The sequence below is a fragment of the Merops nubicus genome, unplaced genomic scaffold (assembly GCF_000691845.1).
Source record: "Merops nubicus isolate BGI_N331 unplaced genomic scaffold, ASM69184v1 scaffold14047, whole genome shotgun sequence".
In the NCBI taxonomy this organism is placed as follows: Eukaryota; Metazoa; Chordata; class Aves; order Coraciiformes; family Meropidae; genus Merops; species Merops nubicus.
The window spans coordinates 20905-32260 of record NW_008622383.1 but is presented as its reverse complement, the minus strand read 5'-3'; the positions used below and the strand labels follow the sequence as shown (position 1 = coordinate 32260).

Sequence of the window (11356 nt, the reverse complement as noted above, 5' to 3'; positions counted from 1 at the left end):
TTCCTGGTGAACGCTCCCTACTTGTATTCCTACTGGAGCCCTTGGAAGGGCTGTGGCGGAACACAGGGAATGTGATTACATAGAGATGCAGAAAGGATGGATTATAAGGAGAATCCTTCATGCCAGGTGTCAGTCACAAAAATAATTACAGCCGTATTTTATTACAGGGATTAAATTGGCTTTGGATACGTTCCGAGTTGAAGTTTAGAGTGTGGAACACAACCTCAATTTCTAGATCAAAATTAAAGTGTTTACTGTGCATTCTAGGAGAAAAAAACAGCCTTTTGACCATCAACTGAAAACTGCAGTTGTGTTTCTTTTAAAGGAGATAATAACTTGCAAGTATTTTTCCTGGTGGGGGAAAAAGCTTCCCTTCCCGCCTCCCAGCTTCTCTGAAAACAAAGAATTGTGTAGTTCTTCAAGGGGAAAAGATGTATGCGATGAGCTTCGCGGGTGTTATGTTTTAAGCCTGCTGGGTAGATTTGATCCTTGTGTTGAATTTTTTTATTTCCCGATTTATAATGATTTTTACTTCCTATTTTTTTTGAAGGTACGTGTTGACAGTGGCATACAACAAGGAAGTGATATTAGCATTTATTATGATCCTATGATCTCAAAAGTAAGTTGATGATCACTTTTAAATATGCTGATGGTATGAAACAGTAATTTTATACACACGTCTTTTAAATGAGGGAGAGTATATTAAAGAATTGGTAAATCAGCAGTTTAAAGGTGCTAGGCATAGCATGCCTCAAGGGGATACTGAAAGAAGCGAAGGAAGGTGAAATTTAGTGTCACTTCTAAACAGTTTATCTTTTGACGTTGTATTTATTTGTCTTGCAGTTTTTGATTATTAAAATGATTCTGATTTAAACAGAAGCCATTACTTTCAGACTTAGGTGCTGCCAGTCTATTAATGTAACCTAGCCAGAATTAAAATTTCAAAAATTCTTGCTTCCAAAAAGAAGCAGTGAAAAAAATGTTTGATAATGTCTCTTAGTATTAGTTCTTATTCATCACTTATGTATCAGTAAAATTAAAATATGATGCTATACTCAAGAGTTCAGTTGTCAAAAAAAGTCACACTTAAAAATTCATACTTAAATCTTGCTTGGGCATTAGAAGTCAGAGTCAGTTAGATATTGAACTTTTGCTGTAATTTTCTGTGCACCTGGAGAAGAAAAGACAGCTTCTTTATATGCTTTAAGTTTTATGAAGGAAAAGTGATTTGATTCATGGAGTGTGTTAAGAGATCTTAGTTTTCTTTTGGTGTTTTAGAGAGCCTCTGAAGCACAGAAACAATGTGAGAAGTGTTTTTTTTTGACTGCAGAAGTTCTACAGATCACTTTTGTTTTAAATGCTATGCAAACTCTAGAGACAAACATTTCTAGGTAACTTAATTTTTTTCCCCCTTCTTTAGCTGATTACTTATGGCTCTAATAGAGCTGAAGCACTAAAAAGAATGGAAGAGGCTTTGGACAATTACGTAATTCGAGGTAACTACAGAAATTTGGGTTCCTAGTGTGATAGGCTGCTATCTGTTTCGAGCAAACAGCTTGAAAATGTAGTAATTAGCAAATTGAGTAAAGTTCCCGCTTCTTAAGTGCAAATTAAAACAGGAAAAGCTTGTGTTAATTAAGCTGAGAAGATACATCAAATCTAAAGAGACTTCATGGTTTTTCTCCATTGTTTTTGCTTGAATACTATGAGATAAATATTTAAATCATCTCTTTAAACTCATAAAGAGTTTTCACAGAATGGTAGCATGTAATTATTTTATTAGGTTGTAGAGGGAGGGAAAAATGCTGCTGCACTGTAAGAAATTTAAAGTAGTTGCCATTTTATAGCAGTTTAATACATTGATTACGGTCAAATAATATCACAATGCACTATTTGATTGCATTTTTATTTCTTACTTGCAAGAGAATTGATTAGGTTTGGGCAGATACAGGTGTAGGCTAGTGATCAGGGTGTGTTTCAACTCTTGCTGACTCTCTGTCTAGGAGGAGCAGCCGTTTTTCCAGCCTTTCCAAGCAGCAGGGGTGAATCAGCCCTGACCACTTCAGCTGCTTTTAAGGTTTAGAGAGGGAAGTCGTGGTGTGTGTAGGACAAAACTTTAGATCTTCCTCTGTGTCTCATGGAAAATGGGAAGGACAACTTACGATAAGGGAAGGAAAAATTGCATTTCTTGTGCTTTCTTTTAATGGAGGTGATAAGAGAAGGGAGATGTAATGTGGCAAAAATCTTCATTTTACCCCTTAACCGTGGATGTTTGGGGTAGTTATTTTATTCATCACTATTTTTTTTCAGTGTAGTTGAAGAACCAGGATATGTGTGAAAGCAACTCATGGTGGGTTTGCTGTCTTTGTTCCTTGTTTTGATGGATGGACAGGTTGTTCCAGGGTTTCAGATGGGAGAAAGATGTTGGAACACTTAATGAATTCCTCCCTTGAATGTCTGGGAGGAGGAGCAGGCCGGACCTCCTGTAGTAGACGACCATATGAGGCTTTCTGTAACACTTGGTTTGGCTTTAATGCTGCCTGCTGAATACTAGAGATGCCGTGTCAGACTAGAAAGGTATCTCTGCCTAGGGGAAAATGAGCATCTCTCTACCACAGTGTAGCTGGATAGGTGATAGGATTAGCCGTTGTAAATGAACTGCTAGCTCTGAAGTGGATTTATAGTGGTGCAACTTGAGCTGTAAGACTAAGGCAGTACAGTGTGCTGATGTAAACCCCTGCTGTATAACAGCTGAGTAAATTTATATGAGAGAATTTTATACCGCTATAGCTAGACTGATGTGAGGTGGGATTTGAGGTTATTTTTGCGGTACATTTTTTTCTTTTTTTTCTCTCTTTTTTTTTTTTTCCATAGAGACAGGCTGTAAATTCATACTCAGTTGTGTTAATAGCAAATGATGCTAGGAGGGTTATATTTAATGAGAATACTGGAATTGTGTGGTGCACTGTCTTTTATTGTGTACTATAATATGGGATAGAACCCGATTGTTGTTCTTGGGTGTTTTTACACAGATGTGCATGTGCCAAATAACAGTTCCACAGATATATAAATACTTAGAAGGGATGCGACATCTTACATCTGAAAATTACTAATTTGCATACTTGTTTTTTTTACAATCTTTTATTAGTATGCATGTATAGTGCATATATTTATGCATTTTATTAGTATGTATCTAAGTGTTCATATCTGGTATCTCTGTCATATTTTTACCTGTGAAAAAAATCTCTTAATCTATTAAAAAACATTGAAAGAGGTAATAAATTAACTATGCTTTTTTTTTTTTTTTTTGTATTACCAAGGACAAATTTTAATTTGCCACAGGTTTCAAGAGTAGATGAATTTCCAGAACACATTTTTAGTTGTGGTGGCCAGTGGTTTCCATTTGAAAACCAGCAGAGTTTTTGTTTAGTTTTACACAGCTGGTATTTTCTTCTCAGGGTTAATTTAAAATTGAACACATCCATGGGTGTTAAAGTATCTCTTCTCTTGCCAAGTGTGAATGATGTTTGGTAGAGCAGTTTGTAGAAACTGTCCTATCTGTAATGTTCTGAACTGCATTGACATGTGCAGAACGTCTCCTTGTTCAAAAGAGTTGTCTCTAATAGGTTCAAGTAAGCTTAACAGGTGTTGAAGTAGTAGTAATATATTAGTATTTGAATGGACAAAAGTAATAAAACATCAAAAAGGTAAAAGCAATTTAGTGTACTTTTTCCCTAAAATGACCATGCATGTTTTTGCTTTAAAAGTTGGGTGCTATGTAAAACAATATTAATGCACCTTGATCTTATGTGAAAGTGCCTCACAGGAAGTCTCGAGAACTGTGGCGTTAGTCGTAGTAAAAGATATGGAACAGTTATCTAGTTTTGAAGTTACTTGTTTTTATATTTGAATGAAGAGCCTCTACATAAGTATTTAGAGATCACCATAAGTGTTCTTGAATTGTCTGCTCCATATTCCTATTTCTGAACACAGCCCCTCCCACCCCCACAATTTCCTGAAGCAGCTTTTATGTTTGCTTTGTTTTAGAGATATTGTGGTTTTTCCCTGTAAGTAATAAGTCTCTTCTGAGTTACAAAGCATTTAGATCAGCAATGCCAGCTTAAGGCAGTGTCAGTTGTACTGATAAAACACACGGTGAGAATTTGGATTTAGATTCCCAAGAATTGCAGCATTTCTGGGAACACAAATGCTCGTTCACTCACATAGGGTGGGAATGGGATGGGGTGACTGGCTAACGGGTCAAGGACCATCTAATGGATAGCTTAGGGACTGCTAATGGAAGATGGAGTCTTTCCCATCACTTCTGTGTCACTAGTTCAAAGCAGGCAGAAGTTGGTAGGGACGTTTAGTCACTAGTATTTTGATGGTTGCTTGGTGACCTGCGTGAAATCAGTGGTCTTAATCCAGTTCCTAGAAGATGAATGTCCTCTTAGAAGAAATGCCACCATATAATGTCATTCACCGTGGTCCCAGCAGAGAGTCCAGGGAGTGAAGGGGCACAGTGACCCTTCAGGAGTTGACTCATCCAGCTCCACTGAGGCAAGGTGACAGTGTGAAGTGCAAGGACTTACCCTGCTACTCCTTGTCTACAGGTCGTGTGAGCAGAAATTCAGTTCCTACTCCCGTGGCTTTAGGATATCCAAGAGTTACCCCATTCCATTTTAGCTCCATTCCACTTACATGGAACAAGTGCTCAGGCTGCAGTCTTTATTGACTCGTTTTCTAGGACCAGATAGTACCTGGCCTTGGAGCCATGGTTCAGCTGTTCATCCCAGTTAAATCTGCCTGACAACATCACAAAGGAAATAAAAATTAAAGTGAAAAAAAAACCCCAATACTAATATTTGCAAAGAAAGCAGACGTACAATATTTGAGTAAATAATAATTGAAGCAGCGAAGACTATCTCATATACTGCCTGTAATAGCAGTATCTTGATTATAAATGCTCAATAAATCAAAGTGTGATATTTGCAACAATGCTGTGCTGTGAAAATACCTAGTATTTTATTACAGTTTGGGCTGGTGACAATTTGCACACACTGAAAGAAGAAATTCTACGTCTGTTCATTGGTAAATGCTAATGTGTGACTAACTCAAGATATATTGAATGTTGTCATGGGAATGTAATCTGCATCTTATTTGTTGTGTATTATCCACGTTGTTACTGGTGGGAGCAGATAAAAGTCTAGGATGTGTGATTCTTTGAGTGATTGGATTAAATGATTTCTTGATGTCTTTAACAGTCCAGATTATTCCGATAAGAGCCCACTCCAGTGAGAACTGATGTGAATTCAAAATTGCAGTTGAGACTTCTGAATGAGGAAGGGTCTAATTAGGTAACATTTTTATCCATAGGTCTTCCAGTATAGTTCAGGGATCATTAATGTTCAGAATCTAATCCAGATTTACCTCAAGCAGATACACTTTTCATTTTATCCAGTGGTTACTGGAGAATTTGTGAGTACTGAAAGGTTCAAGGTGTTGGTTGAGCACAGAGGTATTGTTGCTCGTTGGGATGCGGCATGAGTTGTTTCCTGTGAGCTTGCACTGTTTATGGTAGTTCAGCTTTCTCTGTTTTATGCTACATCTCTTCAGAAACTTAAAGTTTTGTTTCTTATTTTTAATTTCAACAATGAAAATAGATTATTGGAAGAATGCCATTCAGTGTGTCTACTGTATGTGTAAACATGATGTGTGATTTCCCTTTCCTCAGTTTTTCTAACATTTTACTATGTGTTTATAATGTAATTTGTACATGATATTAATTATTAAGAATAATCCTATTTTTTGAAAAGGTGTATGTATAAACCAACATGAAGTTCTGCAAAGTTTGTGTTGGAAAAATTATCTCTTTAAAGAAAAGAAATTGCCATATTTATGCAGCAGGTAGAGCTGATTATCAGTTCAGCAGAGGTCTGGTTGGCCAGATAGCTCATATCCTTGAGTGTGGAGATTCCTGTAATCTTGCCTTCACCTCTGCTTTTTGTCTTCCCTGCTGATTCAAATATAAAGCACTAACATGAAATTAACAGCCTTTGTGTAAAGTCAACAGTTCTCTGTGGAGATCCTGATTGCTGCAGGGAGAGAGGAATGTGCTAGAACATTTGGGTGAAAGAAGAGTAGAAAAAGAAGCAGCTGAGGAAAGAGTAAGCAGCAGATAGAGCAAAGAGAAGTAGAAATGTGGGGAAAATAAGGGAGATGCCAACTAGTGTGGGGTTGGAGGGTAAAATATTCCAGCATGGGGTAAAAGAGCCAGCATAGGAAACAGAAAAGTGTTAAATAGCTGTGGTGAATGCTTGAGGGGAAGGAGAATGTAGAAGTGAGCTCTCTAATGTGAATGGAGACCTGCCAGAACAGTGGCAGCAGAAACTATTGTCTGAGTTCTTGCAGCTGTAAACACACTAATTGGGAGGAAAAAGAGTACTGTGCTTAGTGTTGTGGAGAAGGCTTTGGCTTTCCAAGGAGAAGCACCCAACAAACCCCCCCTCTTCTAGCACAGAGTTCAAATGAATTAATTTTTTTGGGTACAGAGGTTTTCGCAATAAACTAATGAAATCCAAATGTCATCAGAATGATTTTGTCTTTTATATATTAACTTAAAAGACACTTCTCAATGGCAGTGATATTTGTAAATTTTACACTGTCCTGTATTCTGATCCCATGCAGCTGTACCAGTGCACTCATTGCTATTGTAAACAAAACAATCTTTGTGTGCACACCAGTTTTCCTGCAAAAACAGCATCTAGTGTCTGTTTGTTCTTAAAAAGAACTAAACAGGCTTCATTTTTCTGGTCATGCTTTAAAAAACCTGCTGCAACAGGTCATACAACTGAACTGTGGGATTCACTCCTTTGTATAGGACCAGGGTCTGGGAGAGCTGCAAGAATCTGTGTTTGCTGACCCTTTGCAACAGGGGCCAACTGGTTTCCACATGTGTCAGTGTGGAAATAAAAATTGGGGAAGGGAAAGCAACAAACTTAGTTCGAAACCACAAGAAGGGACCATTTCAGGATGCTCTGTAATATCAGCTTGGAGCACAGATGCTGGCACGAGGGAAGATTCTCCTCTGCTTTTTTTCTTAAGCCAGTTGAGGCAGGAGGGTGGGAATGGCAGCTTGTCAGTGGTACGTTATGGCATGTCACTTAGGAAGGATTATAGAACACTGCACTGTGGGGGAGAAAGAGGGAGGGTCAGCTGAAGTACAGGTTCCTCAGGTAAAAGAGGAAGGCAATGTCAGTAGTGCAGTAGAAGGGAAATGAAGTAAGTTGTTTGTTTTTTTCCAGGGAGGAAGTCATTTGGGTTTTGTCAGAGGAAGCTTGTTTCTCAATTAAGAAGAAAAAAGTTGTGGCAGTGAAAAAGTACAAGAAATGCAGTGTGCCAGATTGAGGAGGCACTGAAGGACAAGTGCTGTTACTGCTGTCTGTGCCCCCTTAGACAGAAGCTTGTCCTGCTGTTCCATTCCCCTTCTTCAGGGCGGAGGGGTGGCTGCAAGAGGTGATGACAGGATGGCCATCCGTTTATCTCATTTGGTTTTCACAAAACCTGCTTAACTTCTGCCACCAATTATTGTACTGATTCATGCATTCGTATGTGTTTGCCAGCACCATAAATAATGGACTGCTTCATCTTAAGAGGTTCAGAATTCCATGCAGTAAGGAATTTAGTTTCAGTTTGAGCTGGTGATTTTTACAATAGGATATTACCATACATTATCTGCTCACCCCCTCCTTCTTTTCCCCTTTATTCTGGTCTATGAGTTCTGTGAGCTCAAGACTTTTACTATCTAGAAGTGATGTTTTAACTGAAATACATGTTCAGCTCTGAGGGTCAGTGGTGTACTTGATCCTGTGTGAGAACTATCTGCGGATGTTTGTGTATTGAAACTACAAAGCTGAAAAAGCCTTTCTTCTCGCTTTTGGGATGGGACATTGTATGCAGATAACCTGCTCTGAAGTGAAGTAAAACACAAGCTTTGAAAGACAATTAAACAGTTGAATGTGGAGAGCTTTAGGCGATATTATGACAACTTTTGGAACTGCAGACCTGGAGGATAGCTGGGTAGCAATCATGAACTTTGAAAAGTTCATGTGTTGAAAGTGATGTTTTCGTAGTCTGTGCAAATCTACGATGATAACCTTGTTTTAAGTGGAGGGTAACATAATCAGTGCTTGGTTGATATTTTATTATTTTTTGGTTAGAGAAATCAACTGGGAAGCCTCCAAAACTTCATAGCATTTATTCTTATTCAGCATTTAAATTGCTTGGTGATAATTTAGCTTTGCTATTTTTTTTTTTTTTAAAGAAAAACCTCTAGTACTGTACTCCACATGTTTTTGCAATCAGTAACTATGCAGATAAAGTTCTTTCTATTCCACTTAGCACAATTTGAAATTATCAGCAAGTGAAGTATATTCAACTGCTTATCTACAGAGAGGCATGTAGGACTCCAATTAAGTTTACACGGATAAATGCAGATTTGTGTTTGCAGACATCAAGATGACAGAAGCTTAATACTGTAAAAAGGCTAATCAACACTGAATATGTTTAGTGTCAGTAAATATTTATAGTGAAAACACTGCCTATGGTTTTGTGCCTTGGCATTCCAAGTTCTGATTTTTAAGTGAGTAAAAATGTGGTGTGAATTCCTAGTCATAAACAAGGTATAAAATTCTTATTTTCTATAAAATTAATTTTATTGTCTTTTTCTTCTTTGGGTTTTCTTGAGAAGGCAGGTTGGGAGTTAAGCTACAGTTTGGAAGCTAATAAAAAAGCTGGCATATTTAGCAAGGTTTTAAGGCAAGTATAATCCAGAGAAAGGGGAAGGGAAGGAGGCAAGCTAGAGACAGGCAGTATGGGGAGTAATTTCTTCTTCTTCTGATTTTATTGTTTTAATGAGGCCTTCATCAAATAGTGGTTACTAATCAGCTCTGTTCAACAATGTGATTATTTAGTGTGCTCATGTATTCATTAGGCAATAACTACAATTTAACTGGAAAATTAATTGAGCCTCAAGAATGTGTGTTATATATAAAACACACAAATATATAACTTTTTATTTCATTAGAACTCCAGAAGATAATTGCTAGTTTGCTCTCTTCTACAGATGTATTCTGGAATGTAGTGTCAAAATTGGAATCCAAGAAGTACATCTTAAATTGAACTTTTATTGATGTAATATTGTATGAACAATACAGCCAAGTGAAATAAAAAAGTAGAGGTATGAGGAACATTATAATTTTTAAATTATATTTTGACTTGTAGAAAAGAAGAATGTAACTGTAACAGCATCAGTCTTAAGTGTGAAGAAGAAAAAATGGTGCTGAAGTGAAATTTTGGTTTTTTTTTGGAAGGGGAATAAATTGATAAAGTTTAGGATTTTGTTTGTTTGCTGGAAAAGTCATGGCTTGTCATGTTAACAAATGTGATTTTGTTCCTAGCAGACTGCAGACCTGATAAAGAAAAATCCCCTGAAAACCCCTGAAACATAAATACAATATATTTCAGTTTAGTGTCTAACTTTGCATGAAATAAGCACTGCCTGTTAGCCTCTGTTTGATCCTGTGAGAGTGTAGGGCTAATGTCTGGCCAGTGTTTTGGAAGCAGCAGGTAGTCAGGAGCAAGCTGCTCTAGGGGTCCATATTTCTGTAGCCTAGCAGTTACTCACACACAGATGGAGACCTTATGAACTTTGACAGAGGTCACGCTAAATTGCAAATCTAAAACTTCTAGACTTCTAAAGGATTACACTGGTACTTTTTTTTTTTTTTTTTAAAGCCATACAATTGGGAACATCACTAATGGTATCAACTCAGTTGTGAGAAGTAGATCAGCCACGCAGTCAGTGCTCTCATAATGATTATGGAGACTGGCAATGATAGCCTTTCATGATACTTTAAAGGGTAGCTGTTGCATATTAACATTTTAATTTACCTATATAAAATACCTATGTTAGATTGCTTTCCAAACACCTAGTCTTGTCTGCTCTGTTAACTTGCTAAAGGAATTGTGAAGCTTAAAGCATTGCAGAAGCCGCTGATTCTTCTGATGCATATGAGTTGGAAATAATTAAGATACTCATAGCATTTTTTTGATCTCAAGTCTTTTGGGGCAGTCAGTTGAGACACCAAGCTCTCTGTCAGCTGTCATCAGCCATCATCTCACTAGGGATCTTATAGCAGTTTAGGAAAGAAAAACATGAGATGATCTGGTTACATGTAGTAGTGTGTTTAAATCTGGGATTCAGTCAAAGTCAGGGAGCATTGAAGAGCTCCTCTTTTGTCTTCCAATTACACTTCTGAAGCTCTACTTAACAGATGAAAATTTCTGTGATATTTCAATTTACTATTCAGATGGGAAAATTTGGTGGGATTTTGTAGCAAACAAGGACTGTATTTGTTTCCAAGTTAGTAATTTAGCATAGGATTTTAAATTTTTTTTGTTGTTGTTGTTTAGTGGATATGCAATGGGAATTTAATTCAGTATTTATGAAATCAGGGTCCACAAATGGCTATCTAGGTCACAAACAGCAAGGAGGCTGATCCTCTTTTAATCAAATGGACAAATTTTTGTGTTGTCATCATTGATCTGGTTGTGTAATGTGCTACTTTATGGCTCATCAACTGGTCTTTAAAGCTATGACTCCATGATTTAGTAAGGCTGGGTCTGACTCTGTATGTTGAAAGTGGTTTCAGTGATGGCCACACAGAGAGCTTGAAAATTCACACCAGCAGCAGACTGTAGGGGAAAAAAAGCTTTAAAACTGTTTGAACTGGTCTACACATAGAATAACAAGAATGTTATTCATACTTCTAAACTGGAAAAACACAAAGGGAGAAGAAGGAGGAGTTCAAAAGAATCTCCTTGTGGTGACCTTTTAGGTGGACGAGCTGTTGTTTAAGTTGGAAAGAAACGTTCTTGTGTTCAGTGTATAGCCCCACAAATTTGCAGTTGCTGTACTGCTGATGTCTGCTTTGGTGAGATCTGGATAGGGGAAAAAAAATCCAAATAGCTTACTTTTCAGTTGAGAGACATGAGTTTGCAATTCATTGCAAACTCATAACTCTTGTTATTTTAAGCGACAGCTATTAGAAGAAAATGTGCAAATAACTTTCAGAGTCATGTCATCAATGTATTAATCATAACTGGTCAGTAAATGCATCTAAATGTTGTGCTTTACAGGAGTTTTGGGTGCACAGACAAGTTTTTACAAGATAAACTGGTTTCTGATGTGCTCTGCATCCTGTACTTCATTGAGCACACCTAATACCAAACCATGTGACCTGGCAAACGCAGCAAGATTTGGAGTTGCCTGTCCTTCGGGCACTGAGAGGAAAGA

General features: G+C 37.4%; 1 protein-coding gene across 1 annotated transcript in view; it reads left to right on the top strand.

Annotated features, from left to right (window-relative positions):
- PCCA (propionyl CoA carboxylase, alpha polypeptide) overlaps nt 1-11356 on the top strand; it is a gene marked incomplete at its 5' end in the record, with an annotated part of 138240 nt that overhangs the window by 115451 nt on the left and 11433 nt on the right. The window contains 2 exons of the mRNA XM_008944768.1: nt 551-619; nt 1421-1496. Coding sequence (XP_008943016.1) covers nt 551-619; nt 1421-1496 — 145 coding nt within the window. The remainder of the gene's footprint in view (nt 1-550; nt 620-1420; nt 1497-11356) is intronic.